The 21,142-nt window shown below is 48.6% G+C and overlaps 1 protein-coding gene across 1 annotated transcript in view; it reads left to right on the top strand.

Annotated features, from left to right (window-relative positions):
• Window positions 1-21,142, top strand: part of LOC142304187 (adhesion G protein-coupled receptor E5-like) — a 271,167-nt gene that overhangs the window by 137,604 nt on the left and 112,421 nt on the right. Inside the window, exon 6 of the mRNA XM_075346315.1 lies at window positions 20,002-20,061. Within this exon, the coding sequence (XP_075202430.1) occupies window positions 20,002-20,061 (60 nt within the window). The remainder of the gene's footprint in view (window positions 1-20,001; window positions 20,062-21,142) is intronic.

Here is a 21,142-nt window from a genome sequence, read left to right as displayed (position 1 = left end):
GATGTCTCTCTCTCACGTCTTTCGCAGAAGGTGGCCTTCCTAGTGGCAGTCACATCACTTCGGAGAGTGTCTGAGCTCGCAGCGCTGTCATGCAAAGCCCCCTTCCTGGTTTTTCACCAGGATAAGGTGGTTCTGCGTCCTGTCCCGGAATTTCTCCCTAAGGTGGTATCCCCTTTTCATCTCAATCAGGATATCTCCTTGCCTTCCTTTTGCCCTAATCCAATTCACCAGTGTGAAAAGGATTTGCACTCTTTGGATCTAGTGAGAGCACTCCGGTTCTACGTGTCTCGCACGGCGCCCCTGCGCCGTTCAGATGCGCTCTTTGTCCTTGTCGCTGACCAGCGTAAGGGCTCTCAGGCCTCCAAGTCAACCTTGGCTCGGTGGATCAAGGAACCGATTCTCGAGGCCTACCGTTCTTCCGGGCTTCCGCTCCCTTCAGGGCTGAAAGCCCATTCTACCAGAGCCGTGGGTGCGTCCTGGGCATTGCGGCACCGGGCTACGGCTCAGCAAGTGTGTCAGGCAGCTACGTGGTCTAGTCTGCACACTTTCACGAAACACTATCAGGTGCATACCTATGCTTCGGCAGACGCCATTCTAGGTAGGCGGGTCCTTCAGGCGGCGGTTGCCCACCTGTAAGAGGGGGCCGTTTTCGGCTCTTTTTATCGAGATATTCTTTTACCCACCCAGGGACTGCTCTTGGACGTCCCAATTGTCTGGGTCTCCCAATGGAGCGACAAAGAAAAAGGGAATTTTGTTTACTTACCGTAAATTCCTTTTCTTCTAGCTCCTATTGGGAGACCCAGCACCCGCCCCTGTGCCCTTCGGGCTGGTTGTTCTTTTGTGTACACATGTTGTTCATGTTGAATTGTTCTTTTGGTTCATGGTCTTCAGTTCTCCGAACATCCTTCGGATTGAATTTACCCTAGAGCAATTTATAAGTTTCCTCCTTCCTGCTTTTGCACCAAAACTGAGGAGCCCATGATGCACGGGAGGGTGTATAGGCAGAGGGGAGGGGTTACACTTTTTAAAGTGTAATACTTTGTGTGGCCTCCAGAGGCAGAAGCTATACACCCAATTGTCTGGGTCTCCCAATAGGAGCTAGAAGAAAAGGAATTTACGGTGAGTAAACAAAATTTCCTTTTTTTTGTGGAGCACATTTTTAACTTTCATTTTAGAATTTTGATGAACTCTAATAAAGAATATTGATTTTGCACATTCTTGCTTTTGCTTTTTTTAATACTCAGATTGCTAAATCTGACCATAGCCTAAAAATATGTGGTTGTATTATAGACATACTACAAATATCCAAAAAACTGACAAGCACATCCAACAAATATGAACAGGTGCTAACTGAAAAAACATCTATATATATAATTGCCTTATTCTGTCTGTCTGTCTGTCTGTCTGTCTGTCTGTCTGTCTGTCATGCTCCGAAATTGTGTCCTTACGGTGACACAAAGCTGACTGGCCGCTGGGCTCGCCATGGCCCCGCCCCCCCCCACGGATTGGCCTCTCGCCCCGGCTCTCTGCAGGCCCCGCCCCCCTCACGCAATGCACGCTCGCTGTGGCCCAACTGACACGGGGCTCCGATTTCCAGGTGAGTACACACACATCAGATCACACTCACTCTCACACACACCTCACACATCACATCCACACATCACAACATGCTGAGATATCGCTTGCTTCTACACCGGCTCCGTCAGGATCCCGGCAGCGCCAGACATAACCTTGCGATGCTGGGATCTTAACGGAGGCCGTGAAAGCTGGTAACCATTATACACATCGGGTAACTAAGGTCCCTTAGTTACCCGATGTGTATCATAGTTACCAGTGTACACCGGCTCACACTCACACACACATCACACACACACACATCACATCGCATCCACACATCAAGGTCCTGCAGCTGCGGAACATACATAACATAACAGCACACACACACACACACACAAATCAGATCACACTCACTCACACACACACATCACATCGCATCCAAATACTCACAACATCCTGGGATATCGCTTGCTTCTCGGCGGCGATATTGTGCTGTGAGCTTCCAGGACCTGACGGAGGATCACATGGCCAGAAGCATGTGATATCCCCGGATGTTGTGAGTATCAGCGCGTATGTGCAATATCGTCAGTGTCTGTGTGTGTGAGTGTATGCGATCGGGTGTGTGTGAGTGGATGCGATCGGTTGTGTGTGCGAGTGGATGCGATCGGTTGTGTGTGCGAGTGGATGCGATCGGTTGTGTGGGTGAGTGGATGCGATCGGTTGTGTGGGTGAGTGGATGCGATCGGTTGTGTGGGTGAGTGGATGCGATCGGTTGTGTGGGTGAGTGGATGCGATCGGGTGTGGGTGAGTGTCGGCAGAGGAGCACGGCGTGCTGGAGGAGGCTGGGAGCAGAGAGGCTGATCTTGGGGAAGGCTGGGAGGGGGAGGCTGATGCTGAGGGAGGCTGGAAGGAGAGAGGCTGAGCAAACGTGCTCCATCCGCCATACTGCGGACTCCCCATCGTGCTGCATCCCCCATGCTGCGCACTCCCAAACGTGGTCCATCCGCCATGCTGCGCACTCCCAAACGTGGTCCATCCGCCATGCTGCGCACTCCCAAACGTGCTCCATCCGCCATACTGCGCACTCCCAAACGTGCTCCATCCGCCATACTGCGCACTCCCCATCGTGCACCATCCGGCATGCTGCGCACTCCCAAGCGGATGGAGCATGATGGGGGGTGCGCAGCATGGCGGATGGAGCACGTTTGGGAGTGCGCAGCATGGCGGATGGAGCACGTTTGGGAGTGCGCAGCATGACGGATGGAGCACGTTTGGGAGTGCGCAGCATGACGGATGGAGCACGTTTGGGAGTGCGCAGCATGGGGGATGCAGCACGATGGGGGGTGCGCAGCATGGGGGATGGAGCACGATGGGAGGTGCACACCTCCCCCCAACACACACACACACGCGCACTGCACAACACACACACACTAGGAATCACAAACAACGCCCTACACAGACACCCACACACACAGACAACGCTGCACACACAAATATACGCACATACTGCACAACACACACATTGCTCAAAACATACCTCCCCCCAAAACACACCACACCCACACAAACCGCACAACACACACACACACACACAACGCTACAGACACACAGCGCTCCACAAACAACGCAACACACGCAACACACATACAACACCGCTCTCACCCCCCCGCGACACTCAGAACATGTACAGCGCCCTACACAAACACTTGGTAACTACACACAACAACATCTATATATATAACAAAAATCATACATGAACTACACAATACGTAAATTCTAGAATACCCGATGCGTAGAATCGGGCCACCTTCTAGTAGTATCTATAAAATGCTTACAGCTGCACACTGAAAAAGCCAAAAATGTACAAGGGAAAATATGGCACTGCATTACTGCAAAAGAGAGATATTTAGTTTATGTATAGGCCATTGCATGTAAGCCCGGAAACCAATGGCAAGGTAAATCTCTGTAATCCGGGAACCTAACTTAAATGCCACTATCTAGGTTAAAAACATCCGTGTCTGGGCAAAATGCCACTATTTGGACTACAAACCTCCATGCATGGGCAGCTAGGCTCCTGCTACAATGGTTATGAACACAGCCAGGTCTTAAGGGTTCTTTACACGCTGCGACATCGGTAACGATATATCGTCGGGGTCACGTCGTTAGTGACGCACATCCGGCGCCGTTAACGACACCACAGCGTGTGACATCTAGGAGCAACGATCAACGATCGCAAAAACGTCAAAAATCGTTGATCGTTGACACGTCACTCCTTTTCATAATATCGTTGGTGGTGCAGGACGCAGGTTGTTCCTCGTTCCTGCGGCATCACACATCGCTATGTGTAACACCGCAGGAACGACGAACATCTCTTTACCTGCGTCCACCGGCAATGAGGAAGGAAGGAGGTGGGCAGGATGTTCCGCCCGCCCATCACCGCCCCTCCGCTTCTATTGGACAGCTGCCGTGTGACGTCGCTGAGACACCGCACGAACACCCCCTTAGAAAGGAGGCGGTGTGACGGGTGTAAGCAATGTTGTGTGCCACGGGCGGCGATTTGCCCGTGACGCACAATCGACGGGGGCGGATACGCTCGCTAGCGATATCGCAGTGTGTAAAGTGTCCTTTAGAACGGAGTGCTCAGTCAGAAAGAGACTCACTACAAATATCCAAAAAACTGACCCGCACATCCAACAAATGTGAACAGGTGCTAACTGAAAAAACAGTTACAGAGATATAGCTTGCCGTTGTTTTCCGGGCTTACATGCATTGGCCAATCCATAAACCAAATATCTCTCTTTTGCAGTAATACAGTGCCATATTTTCCCTTGTACATTTTTGGCTTTTTCAGTGTGCAGCTGTATGCATTTTATTGTATTATAGACATATTCATCCTTATACTATGTGAAGGGGGCGTCCAACTTAAAAAATAATAGGTAAGAGAGGGTTAAAACTTAAAAAAGAATGTACACCGTCTCTAATCGCAGTGCCTGCAATGTGTGGTCTCCAGCATGGTGGGACTAATTTTTTTTACCTTAAATCTGAGACTGGCTGCACATGATGTCAAGAGAGACGCATCCAGTCACATAACCGCTGCAGCCAATCACAATGGTCAGGTGACTGAAGAATAGGATGAGATTGCTTTTTGCACTGCTTGCGCTAGAGCCAAAGAAGTTAGAAAGCGTTAGTGTGCTACCGCTACATTCACTGGGGATTGAGGTGCCGATCTCCTGCAGTCTGATAGTGTCACGCTAGGTACAGGGAAGTACCAAGCGCATGGTAAAAAAGAAGGGAAACCCTGTGTCTAGGGAGAGGGAAGATTGTGACCCCTGACCAAACCTACTGCTGGTCCCTGGGCTCCCTCACCACTCTAGAAGGGTTCTGCACCTATGCGCTGAGCCGGATACCTGATCCTAGGCATCCCTAGTGCTGGGCACTAAATAGGGAACAGATGGGATGATGTCTTCGTCAACCCCACTAAACAACTAGCGGACACAAGGGGGACACACAGGGGAAAAAGCATGAACTAGACTGAGGTAGAAGTTCAGCAGAGCTTTCAGGAACAATACAACCTGCTTGCAACCTTTACTTGAAGGAACTGAAAATATCACCAGCATAGTCCAAATAAAGGAAAACACCAAAAGAAACTGAGCTGTAACAAATGTTCAGTAAACATGCAACATTACAAGCATGTGAATGGCAGCCTCAAGACTAGAAAAAAAAGCAAAGAGAAAAATTGTATGAAAAATACCCTGACTATAAATAAATAAATTGCAAGTGCTTAATAACAGGGCACTTAGTATATACATTTTTGCAAAAAGGTAAGAAGCCATCCCACCTCGTCACGGTGTACCCATCTGGGACAGTCCCTAACCAACTAAAGTTAAAAACATTTTCTATACCTGACTTGTGAATGGCAGCCTCAAGACTAAAAAAAAAACAGAGAAAAATTGTATGAAAAATACCCTGATTATAAATAAATAAATTGCAAGTGCTTATAATGTTGCATGTTTACTGAACATTTGTTACAGCTCAGTTTCTTTTGGTGTTTTTCGTCTGTTTTCTTGCTTTGGCGCAAGATGGGGTGCGGCCCTCCTTATACTGAGACTGGGCAATCAATTTGCTTCCCACTTTGCTGTGTATTTAGTCTGGGACCCAGTTGACCACTTGCTAAAATTCACCTTGGAGTTTTGATAGACACAAGTCAGGTATAGAAAATGTTTTTAACTTTAGTTGGTTAGGGACTGTCCCAGATGGGTACACCGTGACGAGGTGAGACAGCTTCTTACCTTTTTGCAAAAATGTATATACTAAGTACTCTGTTATTAAGCACTTGCAATTTATTTATTTATAGTCAGGGTATTTTTCATACAATTTTTCTCTTTGTTTTTTTTATAGTCCAAATAAAGGAAGAGGTATTTAAACAGTAAGAGAATACTGATGATCAGCAACTGGGTGGAAGGCGAGCTCCTGCTGGGTCAAAAAGGGAGAGAGATGAATGCAGCAGGAAAGCTACCTATACCAATGAATACTGATAGCAGAAACAATGGAAAGTCAGGGAGCATTCTGCACAGCCAAACGCTGTGACCTTCTATGGGCAGAAACCACATGACTGTCTGTCACACGTGACACACCCGTAACAGATAGACAATGAATGAAGTGGTGGGGCATGTGAGATATCACCTCCTGCATGTGGCACTCTCCAGCGCCCCATTCGGGATTATTAGAGCTGATGATTTGCATTTATGCTTAACAGATCCCATTGTTTTACATCCAAGAGTCCAGTTTTAGATTGCACTTTTAGTAAATGACTCTTATCTTATCGGGGCGGCACGTTGGCTCAGTGGTTAGCACTGCAGTCTTGCAGCGCTGGGGTCCTGGGTTCAAATCCCACCAAGGACACCATCTGCAAGGAGTTTGTATGTTCTCCCCGTGTTTGCGTGGGTTTCTTCCCGGTACTCCGGTTTCCTCCCACACTCAAAATACATACAGATAGGGACTCTAGATTGTGAGCCCCAATGGGGACAGTGTTGCCAATGTATGTAAAGCGCTGTGGAATTAATAGCGCTATATAAATGAATAAAATTATTATTATCTTAGAGAGACATCGGCCTCCACATCTTCTCTCCTGCCCCAGGTGTCTGACTAAATGGCGTGAATAAAAGAAATAAAACATGTCCCCTGACAGACAGATGTCACTGCGGGGCCCTCAGACTCTTCACAAACGAGATGTGCTGGTGACTAAGCCTTTCCTGGTTTTGTTGAAATTGAGAAGAATTAGATGCAGCCAGATGTTCCCCAGAATCACAATCAGAAATGTATATCAGAAATCATCTGCGGCCCTTCCTGTTTTCTATAAAGAGCGCATAGTATGTAAAGCCTCCCGGCGAAGAGCCGAGAGCCGGGACAGGAAAGGCTCGTCTTTACAATGTGGGCGAATGGCCAGATAGAGGCTTAGTTTGTTAAAAGTACAGACATATGAGCTCTTGAGCCAGAAGAAGATTTAGGCTATGTGCGCACTGGGAAATGGAATTTTCTTGTGAAAATTCCGCATGCTCTCAAAGATTACCGCACCCGCGGTAAAAAACCGCAGGAAACCGCACCCGAAAACCGCATGTGGTTTGCCGCGGTTTGCTGCGGTTTTACCGCGGTATTATTCGCGGTATTGCCGCGGTTTTGCCGCGTGCGGGTTGGGATGTGCTTTATTGCATTCAATGCAATAAAGCACATTGAAAAAAAAAAGTCATTTAATTCTGATAGTAGATAGACAGAAGAATAGATAGAGGGATAGATAGATAGACAGACAGACAGAGGGATAGATAGAGGGATAGAGGACAGATCGCTGCATTTCCCACGGTCGGCAGTGAGTTCACATTACCGGCCGTGGGAAATGACCGGTAATTACCTCTGCTGTCTGCTGCTTTCATTCAGCGCTGTGTGTTAGTCGCGGCTGGATGGAAGCAGCGCAGGACATCGGACCTGTGGATTACGCCGGAGCTTTGGTGCGGGAGGGGTTAATAAAATGGTGAACGAGGCTTGTTTGTTTTATTTAAAATAAAGGATTTTTCGGTGTCTGTGTTTTTTTCACTTTACTTACGGGTTGATCATGTCAGCTGTCACATAGACGCTGCCATGATCAAGCCTGGAGTTAATGGCGGTGGTCCCCCACCACCATTAACCCCTTGTATTACCTTGCTACCACTGCTACACGGTGGCAAGAAGAGCCGAGGACACTCCGGTAGTGCCGCATAATGCATGCGACAGTGCCGGGGCAGCTGCGGCTGATATTCTCGGCTGCGGGAGGGGGAGTGAGGCGGGGGACATTAACCCTGCCCCTCTCCCTCCCCAGCCTGAGAATACCGGGCCGCCGCTGTGTGCTTACCTCGGCTGGAAGGTAAATATGCAGCGGAGCCCACGTTCTTTTTTTTCTATATTTCCGTTTTCTTTCTATGTGTGTTCTATGTGTCTGTGTCTATGTGTTCTATGTCTGTGATGTGTTCTGTGTGTGTGTGTTTACTCTCTGCACGGCTTCCTCTTCCTGTAATGACATCACTTCCCTGCAAAACCGCAGACAAGCGATGCACATTACCGGAGGTAAACCGCGAAATACCGCAGGGAATAACGCAGGAAAACGCAGTGAACCACACAGAATTTGCTGCCTGCGTTATTCCCTGCGGGATTTCATGATTAACATTGGAGTCAATGGAGTGAAATCCCGCAGCGATGTGCGGAAAAGAAGTGACATGCACTTGTTTTTGCTGCGGGATTCCCGCAGCAAAACATGCAGCTGTCAAATTCCGCCCAGTGCGCACAGGATTTTTTTTCTCCATAGGATTTGCTGGTGATTCACTGCAGAGATGTTATGAACAGCGAAACATGCAGCAAATCCGCGGAAAATCCGCGGCAAAATCCGGTAAGTGCGCACATAGCCTTAAAGGGAATCTGTCTGCAGGTTCTTGCAATCTAATCTGAGAGCAACATAATGAAGAGCTAGAGACCCTGATTCCAGTGATGTGGCGCTTACTGGGCTATTTAACCCCTTAACGAACAAGGATATACTGGTACTTCCTTGGTCGCCACCCTCTGGTTACCGCAAGCTCCGGCGGTGAGCCCACAGTGATCTGATCAGCAGACATGTGCACCTGTTAACCCTTTAGATTATACTGTCAAACTCTGAGAGCGCAATTTAACCCCTTCACAACCTGGGACGTACAGTATATATACATCTTAGGTCATGTCCGGCAGTGAGCCCACGGTAATTCTCGCACATGTCTACTGATCTGATCAGCAGACATGTGCGGCTGACAGGTGCAGGTAGATCGGAGATCCACTTGCACCTTGTAACCCTTTAGATCACGATGTCAAACTCTGACAGCGCAATTAAAAGGGCCGTAACAGGGATCGTTCCTCACCTCCATCAGCGCCACCATAGTGTTGTCATTGTAGCGTTGGGTCAGATGATGATCCCTGACACTACCATGACTCACTTTCTGTGAGAGCTGACACTTATAAGAATACAGTATTTCTCCTGCAGCATCGCTCTGATCAGGCCAACCAATCGGATAGTATAGTTATAAAGTCCCCTAGGGGGAATAGAAAAATCAAGAAAAAGAAGTTAAAAAAAGTTTTAAAAAATATGAAAAAATTGAAAAAAAACCTAAAAGTTGAAATCACCATTTTCTTTATCGTTCCTATGGGAGACCCAGACATTGGGTGTATAGCTTCTGCCTCCGGAGGACACACAAAGTACTACACTAAAAAGTGTAGCTCCTCCCTCTGAGCATATACACCCCCTGGAGAACGAGATCTAGCCAGTTCATTGCTTTGTGTTCAGGAGGCATATATCCACACATGCATTCTCATCTGATTTTTCATTTTTGGAAAGATTTTGAAGAAAAGCGGGTCCAAGTCTGGACCCCTGGCATGTCCCTTCTCACCCCACTGTGTCGGCGGTCTTGTTAAGGTTGATTCCAAGGCTGGAGCCTTACATGCCGCGCTCCTTCACCATCCCTCGGGCTCTGGCTTGAAGTGGGAGCCAGCACGGTTCTCCATGTTTTGCAGGAGACCGGTCTCCATCCGCAGCCCTTCAGGATCCTGCTGGACGGAGCACTCATCCCCAGGGACATGGCCCTGCGTCTCAGCAAGCTAAGTACCTGAGATGTTTATGTTCTGGGAGTCCCTGTACTTTATTATGTGGGGAGAGTGTGCTGAGTGTTTTTTGTGACATTTCCGGCGGGTTCTCTGGCTGTCGCCTGAGAATCGCGCCGATGGTGCCTGCGCGCCGGCCGCACCGCTCAAATTTAGGCCCCGGCTTCGCCGGAGTCCTACTTTCGGTTTCACTTCCCTCGCATGTCATTCATGCAGAGGGACAGTGCGGCTCCGCCCAGCGGCCGTTCTGCACAGGGGAGAGACACTCCTCACTGAGTACATGTCTCCTCCCCTGTAAGTCTCTTTGGCCCTCCAGATCCCGCTCTCAGGGTTGGCCCCGCCCCCTCTCCTCGCTCCGGCGCCATTTTATCAGCGTTTTCTCTGCAATCAGCACTGGCTGCAGCATCCCTGCTGAGGTGCTTGGGGGTCCGGGCTTTGAGATCTGGAGGGCACACAACACCGCTCCAGCGGTCTGGTAAGCCACAACCTCTGGTTGTGGGCCTCTGTATATACTCTCTGGGGGTCACTCTGGCAAGAGCCCCCACTTCAGCAGCATGTCTCACACGAGGAGCAAGGCTCCAAAGCTATATTCAGTATGCACTGCATGTAAGCTCGTGTTGCCTGAACCGAGCACATATCCACATTGTGATGCCTGCCCTAACCTGACAATGCCACCCCCGGCTTGGGTAGAATCCTTCTCTAGGTCAATCTCCCAGTCTTTTGCCGACTCCATGGGACAGCTGTCCCGGACTTTGCTGAACATGCATCAGCCCCCTTCACAGGGTGCCTCTGCTGCTAGGGCTCTCTCAGCGGAGCTCACAGAGGATTCATCATCTGGTCCCAGACCCCATCCTCCTAAAAGGAGACGCAGGGCTCCCTCTCCTTCCTCGCTCCGCGGCTCTGTTTCAGAAGCTGACTCGCCGGACGAGGAGGATGCCTTTACTGGGGGCTCGAAGGCTACCTCCATGTGCCCCATTGATCTGTCCAAAAGTGACTCAGATGTTAGTGATTTGATTGTGTCCATTAATTCTGTTCTGGACCTCAATCCGCCAGTATCAGAGGAGCAACCCTCTCTGGCAGAAAAGCACCAGTTTACCTTGCCTAAGAGGACAAAGAGTGTGTTCTTTAACCACTCCAGTTTTCAGGCCGCTGTGACCAAGCCTAGGGCCTGTCCTGACAAACGCTTCCCAAAGCGTGGTTCTGATGACCGTTTTCCCTTTCCACCTGAGGTGGTCAAGGAGTGGGCTCATTCACCAAAGGTAGACCCTCCGGTGTCTAGACTCTCAGCCCGGACCGTTGTATCAGTGGCTGATGGCACCTTTCTTAAGGATTCCACTGACCGCCAGGTTGACCTTCTGGCCAAATCTGTATATGAGGCGGCAGGGGCCTCGTTCTCCCCTTTTTTTCCAGCAGTATGGGCTCTCAAAGCCATCTCTGCTTCTCTAGAGGAGATGCATTCCCTCACCAGGGAATCTATGCCCGAAATGGTTGCCTTAACTTCCCAAGCTTCAGCTTTTTCATCCTATGCCATGTCTGCCATGCTGGAGGCTTCTCACTGCACTGCGGTGGCTTCGGCTAATTCCCTCGCTATCCGCAGGATCTTGTGGCTTCGAGAGTGGAAGGCAGATGCTTCTTCAAAGAAGTACCTTGCTGGGCTCCCTTTTGCTGGATCCAGGCTATTCGGTGAACAACTGGATGAAATTATTAAGGAAGCTACTGGCGGGAAGAGTACTTCCATGCCACAAACTAAAACCAGGAAACCTGTCCAGGGTAGGAACCAGTCGAGGTTTCGTTCCTTTCGTTCCTCCAACTGGTCATCCTCTAAGCCCTCGGCCTCGTCCACTAACTCAGCCAAGGACCAAAAATCCAACTGGCGCACAAAGGCGCGTCCACAGAAGACCGCAGGAGCTGCTGCCACCAAGGCAGCCTCCTCTTGACTATCTGGCCGCGCCAGCAACGTCCTTAGTCGGTGGCAGGCTCTCCCACTTTGGCGACGTGTGGTTTCAATACGTCTCCGATCAGTGGGTGCGGGATATCATCTCCCACGGCTACAGGATAGAATTCTCTTCCAGCCCGCCAAACAGATTTTTTCTGTCAACTCCCCCCTGCTCCAAGGCCGCCGCCTTCTCTCAGGCCATGGCATCCTTGCAGGCCAACGGAGTAATTGTACCGGTTCCCGCCCGGGAACGGTTCAGAGGTTTCTACTCAAATCTCTTCCTAGTCCCCAAGAAGGACGGTTCCTTCCGGCCCATCCTGGATCTCAAGCTTCTCAACAAGCATGTTCAGGTGCGGCATTTTCGCATGGAGTCTCTGCGATCAGTCATTGCCTCAATGACCGAAGGAGATTTCCTGGCATCCATCGACATCAGAGATGCCTAGCTGCATGTGCCAATTGCAGTTTCACACCAGCGTTGGCTACGTTTTGCAATCGGAGAGGAACATTTCCAATTCGTGGCTCTCCCCTTCGGGTTAGCCACGGCCCCTCGAGTATTCACCAAGGTCATGGCAGCAGTGGTTGCGGTTCTGCACCTCCAGGGGTTGGCAGTGATTCCTTACCTGGACGACCTTCTAGTCAAGGCTTCATCCAGCGCAGACTGTCAGCGGAGTGTCTCGCTCGCTCTCGCCACTCTAGCCCAATTCGGGTGGCTTGTCAATCTGCCCAAATCCACTCTGACTCCGACCCAGAGGCTCACGTACCTAGGGATGCAGTTCGAGACTCTGCCGGCACTTGTGAAGCTGCCCTTAGTCAAACAGCAGTCCCTCCATCTGGCGGTGCGCTCTCTGCTGAGGCCCCGCCGTCATTCCATCAGGCACCTAATGCAGGTGCTGGGTCAGATGGTGGCGTCAATGGAGGCTGTTCCCTTTGCCCAGTTCCATCTGCGTCCTCTGCAGCTGGACATTCTCCGCTGTTGGGACAAGCGGACTTCCTCCTTGCACAGGCTAGTGGCTCTGTCGCCACAGACCAGGAGCTCTCTTCAGTGGTGGCTTCGGCCCCTCTCTCTGTCTCAGGGGCGCTCCTTCCTGGCCCCGTCCTGGGTGATCCTCACCACGGATGCCAGTCTATCCGGCTGGGGAGCGGTATGTCTCCACCCCCGAGCGCAGGGCACTTGGACTCCGTCCGAGTCAGCCCTCTCGATCAATGTGCTGGAAACCAGAGCTGTGCTTCTAGCTCTCCTAGCCTTTCACCACCTGTTGGCGGGCAAGCACATCCGAGTCCAGTCATACAACGCGACAGCGGTTGCCTACATCAATCACCAAGGCGGGACACGCAGCCGCCTGGCAATGTTGGAGGTTCAATGGATGGAGGACTCCAAGTCCACCATATCCGCAGTCCACATCCCAGGCGTGGAAAACTGGGAAGCAGATTATCTCAGCCGTCAAACCGTGGACAGTGGCGAGTGGTCCCTGCATCCGGCAGTGTTTCAGTCAATCTGCCGCAAGTGGGGCACTCCGGAAGTGGATCTAATGGCATCCCGTCACAACAACAAGGTTCCGGTTTACGTGGCTCGCTCCCACGATCCTCAGGCCTTTGCAGTGGACGCTCTGGTTCAAGATTGGTCCCAGTTTCATCTGTCCTATGTGTTTCCCCCTCTAGCTCTCTTGCCCAGAGTTCTGCGCAAGATCAGAATGGAGGGCCGTCGGGTCATCCTCATTGCTCCGGACTGGCCCAAGCGAGCTTGGTACCCAGACCTGCTCCATCTGTCCGTAGAGGTGCCGTGGCATCTTCCGGGCCGTCCAGACCTTCTCTCACAAGGTCCGTTTTTCCGCCAGAATTCTGCGGCTCTCAGATTGACGGCGTGGCTCTTGAGTCCTGGATCTTGACGGCTTCTGGTATTCCTCCTGAAGTCATTTCCACTATGACTCGGGCTCGGAAGTCTTCCTCGGCCAAAATCTATCACAGGACTTGGAGAATTTTCCTGTCCTGGTGTCGCTCTTCCGGCCATGCTCCTTGGCCTTTTTCCTTGCCGACCCTTCTGTCCTTTCTACAGTCCGGTCTGCAGCTAGGACTATCCCTCAATTCCCTCAAGGGACAAGTCTCGGCTCTGTCAGTGCTGTTCCAGCGGCGTATCGCCCGGCTGGCTCAGGTCCGCACCTTCATGCAGGGCACGTCTCACATCATTCCGCCTTACCGGCGGCCCTTGGATCCCTGGGACCTCAATTTGGTCCTCACGGCCTTGCAGAAACCCCCCTTTGAGCCTCTTAGGGAGGTTTCTTTGTTTCGTCTTTCACAGAAAGTGGTTTTTCTAGTGGCCATAACTTCCCTCAGGAGAGTCTCTGATTTGGCTGCGCTCTCTTCGGAGTCACCTTTTTTGGTTTTTCATCAAGACAAGGTGGTTCTCCGTCCGACTCCGGACTTTCTCCCTAAGGTGGTTTCTCCTTTCCACCTTAACCAGGACATTTCCCTGCCTTCCTTTTGTCCGGCTCCTGTTCATCGCTTTGAAAAAGCGTTGCATACTCTGGATCTGGTGCGGGCGCTCCGGATCTATGTGTCTCGCACCGCTGTTCTTAGGCGGTGCACTTCTCTTTTTGTGCTAACCACAGGTCGGCGTAAGGGCCTCTCGGCTTCTAAGCTGACCTTAGCTCGTTGGATTAGGTCGGCCATTTCCGATGCCTACCAGTGTACTCAGGTGCCTCCCCCGCCGGGGATCAAGGCACACTAGACCAGAGCTGTCGGTGCCTCTTGGGCTTTCAGGCACCAGGCTACGGCTCAGCAAGTCTGTCAGGCTGCCACTACGACTAGCCTGCATACCTTTTCAAAGCACTACCAAGTGCATGCTCATGCTTCGGCAGATGCGAGCTTGGGCAGACGCATCCTTCAGGTGGCTGTCGCCCATTTGTGAAGTTAGGCTCTGCCTACTTCTCAGTTTTTCTGTTTATTCCCACCCATGGACTGCTGTGAGACGTCCCAATGTCTGGGTCTCCCATAGGAACGATAAAGAAAAAGAGAATTTTGTTTACTTACCGTAAATTCTTTTTCTTATAGTTCCGTATTGGGAGACCCAGCACCCTCCCTGTTGCCTGTTGGCAGTTTCTTGTTCCGCGTGTTATCACCGGCTGTTGTCGTGGACAGAGTCTCCGGTTGTTCCGGTTCTTGCCCTGTCTTTACTTGTGGGTGGCTATTCTCCTTCAGCTTTTGCACTAAACTGGCTAGATCTCGTTCTCCAGGGGGTGTATATGCTCAGAGGGAGGAGCTACACTTTTTAGAGTAGTACTTTGTGTGTCCTCCGGAGGCAGAAGCTATACACCCAATGTCTGGGTCTCCCAATACGGAACTATAAGAAAAAGAATTTACGGTAAGTAAACAAAATTCTCTTTTTTTAGCCCCATTGAAAATAAAAAATACACATATTTGGTACCACCGCGTTCAGAAATGCCCGAACTGCACTGAGATAAACAGAAAGAGATACCTTGTGGGTGCCCCCCACCTCCCTTCCTCCACTCACCGCCCCCCTTTTTATTTTTTCCCCGTTATCCTCTTTCTCAGCTCTTCCTATCGTTCATTGTTTCTTTGTTCTCTCACTATCTCTCTCTCTTTTCTACAATTTTTCCTTTCTAAAGCTGGTGTCACACATAACGACGACGACAACGACGTCGCTGCTACGTCACCATTTTCTGTGACGTTGCAGCGACGTCCCGTCGCTGTCGCTGTGTGTGACATCCAGCAACGACCTGGCCCCTGCTGTGAGGTCGCCGGTTGTTGCTGAATGTCCAGCTTCATTTTTTGGTCGTCACTCTCCCGCTGTGACACACACATCGCTGTGTGTGACACAGCGAGAGAGCGACGAAATGAAGCGATCAGGAGCCGGCACTGGCAGCTGCGGTAAGCTGTAACCAGCGTAAACATCGGGTAACCAAGGGAAGACCTTTCCCTGGTTACCCGATGTTTACGCTGGTTACCAGCCTCCGCTCTTGCTGCCAGCGCCGGCTCCTGCACTGTGACATGTGGCTGCAGTATGCATCGGGTAATTAACCCGATGCATACTGTAGCAAGGAGAGCAAGGAGCCAGCGCTAAGCGCGGCTCCCTGCTCTCTGAACTGTGACATGTAGATGCAGCACACATCGGGTTAATTAACCCGATGTGTGCTGCAGGAGAGCAAGGAGCCAGCGCTAAGCGCGGCTCCCTGCTCTCTGAACTGTGACATGTAGCTGCAGCACACATCGGGTTAATTAACCCGATGTGTGCTGCAGGAGAGCAAGGAGCCAGCGCTAAGCGCGGCTCCCTGCTCTCTGCACATGTAGCACAGCGACCTTATGATCGCTGCTTCTGCTGTGTTTGACAGCTAAGCAGCGATCATAACAGCGACTTACAAGGTCGCTGTTACGTCACCGAAAATGGTGACGTAACAGCGACGTCGTTGTCGCTGTCGTTTAGTGTGACACCAGCTTTACACTCTCCCCTTCGGTTGGGCTGTTTCGTCTTCCAACCACTTGGGAATAGGATGCTGTCGTAGCTCTGTAAAAACTTTTGACAGTCCATTTTATATCTTGTTTTGCCTAAAATGGCTTGCATTCTTCTATGTGCAGTGTGTTTCTATGGTTTACATTGTGATTACTGATTTCAAGTTAAATAAAGAATTATAAAAAAAAAAAAGAAATGCAAGATCTATCAAAATATAAAATCAATTAATCTGATTGGTACACGGCGTAGCGAGAAAAAATTCCAAATGACAAAATTGCGTTTTTTTGGTCACCGCAACATTGCATTAAAATGCAATAACAGGCGATCAAAACATTGCAACTACCCCAAAATGGTTTAATTAAAAACTTCAGCTTAAGACCGAAAAAATAAGCTATCACTGAGCCCCAGATCCTGAAAAATAAAACCGCTACGGGTCTCGGAAAAATGGCGATAAAAGCTCTACTCTTTTTTTGGACAAACTAGTGATTTTTTTTTTCACTACTTAGATAAAAGTAAAACTATACATGTTTGGTATTTATGAACTCATACTGACCTGGGGAATCATACTGCCAGGTCAGTTATACCATATAGTGAATGTGGTGAATAAAAAAAACAACAAAACATTGTGGAATTTCACTTTTTTTTACAATTACTCTACATATGGAATTTCTTTGCAGTACACTATATGGTAAAATGAATGGTGTCATTCAAAAGTACAACTCATAAATGCAATTCTACTATAATCACAATAGACTATGCTTCATTAATGTCACCAGTCATTATTTTTTTGTCCTCAGTTTTGAGACTTGATTCTAATTTTCAGATCACACAGACCATAATGAAGTGGAGGAATTTCAACCCTGCTTATGATTCTGCCTCTATTGATTTATAAAATAGGGTATACAATTGGTTTCATCAAAGGGGTGTTCTCAGTGGGGGAACTTGAGGCTCATGGGCCTCAATACAAAATCTCCTATGGCGCCCCCAATTAATGCAACTCTTTAATAGCATTGGCCATTATTATTGGTGAGCGGACCTGGACTGTAAAAGTCCAGATCCGCGTGGTTTCAAAGATGCCCTGGTGCCAGACCCGGGCCCGAGATTCCGGGTGTTTGATTCCAGATCCGGTACCCGAGAAATTAAAACAAAATAAAGGAAAAATAAAGAAAATAAGAATAAAGCGAGCGCTTTATACTTACCAAGGCTCCATCGTAGCTGTACACTGCTCCCATGGGCCTGTACACTGCTCCTGCAGCCTCCCCTTCACTTTCTGGACCATTCATCATTGCTCATCCATATGCACTGCTTTCCCGGCCCACTGGCCAGCCTGGCATCTGTGATTGGTTGCAGTCAGATGTGCCCCCAGCCTCTGTGACAGCGTTAGTTTGCAACCAATCACAGACGCTGTATGTGGATCAGTATCATGGTATAAAAATAAATAAAACAATTGACGTAGGGTGCCCACATATTATGATACCTAGCACAGATAAAGCCCACGGCTGCAGGCTGCAGCCCCCAGCCCTGCGCTTATCTTGGCTATGCTTCAAAATAAGAGGAATCGCACGTGGCTTTTTTGTTTAAAAAAATTTAAATAAATCATTTTAAAAAACCAGCATGCGGTCCCCCCAATTTTCATACCCAGCTATGATAAAGCCCAACAGCTGGGGGCTGATATTCTCAGACTGGAGAGGCCTTTGGTTATTAGGCCGCCCCCAGCCTAAAAATAGCAACCTGCAGCCGCCCAAGATTATTGCATCCATTAGATGTGACAAGCTCAGCGCTTTACCCACCTCTTCCAAATTGACCTGGTGGCAATCTGGGTAATGAGGGGTTAATAGTGCACAACTGTCATCAAGCTCAAAATTAGTGATGGGTAGGGGTCTATAAGACCATCAGGAATCCTGTAAGTAAAAAGAAATAAACACAAACACTGAGAAAAATCCTTTAGTTGGAATAAAAAATTAAAAACACCCTCTTTCACCACTTTTTAACCCCCTAAACACCCCTGCAGATCTGACATAATCCACACGAGGTCCAACGGCGATTCAGCTCTACATCTCAGTCACAGCACATGGCCATAGAACATAACTGCCCAGTGTGAGTGCAGACAGATACTGAGTTGTGATGAGCGATGACGCTGGAGGTTCCCATCTGTGACTACAAATAACCTGAGTGATGTCATCGCTCATCGCAGCTTAGTTATTGTCTGTCTGCACTCACAGAGGGTAGTAATGCTCTTTGGCTGCATGCTGTGACTGAGCTGTAGCAGAGCTGAATCATCGTTGGACCTTATGTGGATTACATCGGACCTAAAGAGGTGTTTAGGGGGTTAATAAAGTGGTGAAAGAGGGTGGTTTTTGTATTTTATTCCAAATAAAGGATTTTTTTCGGTGTTTGTGTTTACTTACTTTCACTTACAGATTAGTGATGGGGCTATGCCATAGACGCCTACCATCACTAATCTAGGACTTAGTGGCCACACCAGGGCAATTGGGAAGAGTCGGGTAAATCGCTGGGCTTATCACATCTAATGGATGTGGCAATCCTGGGCGGCAGCAGGTTGCTAGTTTTAGGCTGGGGTAGTGGCCAATAACCATTGCCTTCCCCAGTCTGAGATTACAAGCCCTCATCTGTAGGGCTTTATCTTGGCTGGGTATCAAAATGGGTGTACCGCATACTGTTTTTTAATTATTTATTTAAATCATTTTTTTAAAAAGCTGCATGGGGTCCTTTTTACTTTGATAACACAGCCAAGATTAGAGCAGGGCTGGGGGCAGCAGCCTGTAGCCATGGGCTATATCTGTTCTGGGTATCATAATATGGGGGACCCTATGCCAATTTTTTTATTTATTCATTTTTACTGTAGGTAGAGTTACACTCCTATCACTGGCACCCATACAAGGCTATGGGTGCAAGAGAAACATCGGACTGCACTCAGATGTCATCCAGGCTGCCAATGGAGGAGATGGAAAGATTAATCCCTCCCTCTCCTCCGCAGCTGTGATCCGATCGCAGGACCCACTGGGTAACAGGTTCCCTTTAGAAATAAGTCATAATTATAATAATGGCCAGCCAACTATCTACTTCGTCTGGGGGCATGGCAAGCTGCACCATGTATTATGGGACATGAAACAATGTTTTGTAGCACGATTTATTATAGCACAATGTTTTATTGCACATTGTTTTATGGCACCATGCATTATGGCACATGGGTGTGTGGCCAAATCCTGACTTGTACACTGCAGCACTTTATGTATATCTTGTTTTGCCTAAAATGGATTATTCTATGTCTATATGTTTTTTGTTTTTGGGGAATTTTTTTCTGGTTGTTAATAACTGTTTCAATAAAGGTTTTTTAGAGGGTTTTCTTTGGCCTTTTCATGATACATTTTGCCATGCGCAATAATACATTTTGCCATGTGCGCCGCGGCGCACTTCCTCACTGCAATATATTGCCACATCACAAGCGTCCGTCCTCTTTGCTCCCCGGGCTCCAGCACTAAGTGTATATTTGAAAAAGGTCCTGTGGACCGAAACATCACATTTTACACTCATCTGTTGAGCCACCATTAAATAGATTTGTTCACCGCAGCATCGTGATTTGAGTGCCGGGTCTATTTTTGTTTGCATAAAAGGATTGAGACCCTACCTGAGCACCACCAAATAAGTAAAAAGGAGTGCCGTATTTCCTTTAATACTTTTTGCTCTGGGGCTCCATGACTTCTATGTACGCCCCTGGTCATAGCAAAAATATATTTTGAGTGACAGGACTAAAATCCTGCTTGTAATCCCGCCAAAATGTCAATAACAAAATCCTACATTGCAATGTTTTTGCTAGCTTTTTTTCTTGTGATTTTGTGTATCTGTGTATTACTGACTCTTTCTTTTGTTGTAGAGGCCAGCACCTCAAAAAGTAATTCAAACATAACATGTACCAACGGAACTTTACCTCCAAGTATGTATCAATGTCTGTTGTACATGTTACTGTCTAGCGCCTGTAAGTAGAGATGAGCGGACATGTTGAAATTCGGTTTGGTGGGTTTAGCTGTATTTTAGATAAAGTTCGGTTCGGGACCCGGACTTGACTTGAGCCCCAATGTAAGTCACTGATTGGGCCGTTCGGCTCTCCACCTACATGCATCCAGTCATAAACAGAACACTTTTGGGGGTGGGTGGAGAGGCTATTTCCATTTTTGGGGGATTGCACAATACATTTGATAACACTCATGTTACACGGAGTGTGAGCCGATCAAACACTGCAAGTGGCTCGCACTGAGCCGAGCACTGAGAATACCCGAGCACAGCGATGCTCGATCCAGTGGTCAGCATACGTAAAACACCCGAACTCGAACACTGAGGTTTTTTTGTAAAGTCCGTATTCGATATGATCACTGAACTGTACTTTTCAAGTTCGCTCATCTCTACTTGTGAGTTTTACCATCCTGTAAAATGCACAGAAGTTCACATAGTACTAGTGATCTTTATGTACCTTGCTGCAGGGATGATGTACCTGTATATCCCAGTGATCGTTGCAGCGAATATTGTCTTGTGGCCAGTTATTAATAAAAAATATTTAATCAAAGGGCTCAGTGAAATTATACTATATATTTTGGATGATTAGCCCATGTCAGGTCACCAGCGTGGCATCTCCTCAGTCAACTGGACTAAAAGATTCTCTCACTATACCCACAAATAGGAAGAGACCTATTAGTCTAGGGAAGTGGTGTGGGAAGCCACCCTTGGACTATCTTTCAATGAAAAATATTCCCTGGTTGGCTTTCCATGGTATGTTTTCTCTAAAATGCTGCAACATTTCAGAGTAAAACCTGACTGCAATAATGCAAACAGTGTCTGGTTCAGGCAGCTTGAAACTCATGACAGGTTTGCTTTAAAGGGGTTGTCCGGTTTATTGCTAAAATTCTGCTGTCATCTTATGTGGCTGCAGACTTCTGAATCCTAACAGCGTGTGCACTGTAAGCTGTCAGGATTCTCTGGAGTAGCCAGCAGGAGCGGGCAGTCAGGTGACCGCCTAGTAT

The sequence above is a fragment of the Anomaloglossus baeobatrachus genome, chromosome 4 (assembly GCF_048569485.1).
Source record: "Anomaloglossus baeobatrachus isolate aAnoBae1 chromosome 4, aAnoBae1.hap1, whole genome shotgun sequence".
Lineage (NCBI taxonomy): Eukaryota > Metazoa > Chordata > Amphibia > Anura > Aromobatidae > Anomaloglossus > Anomaloglossus baeobatrachus.
The sequence above is the reverse complement of the archived record's forward strand: the minus strand, read 5'-3'. Positions and strand labels throughout refer to the sequence as shown.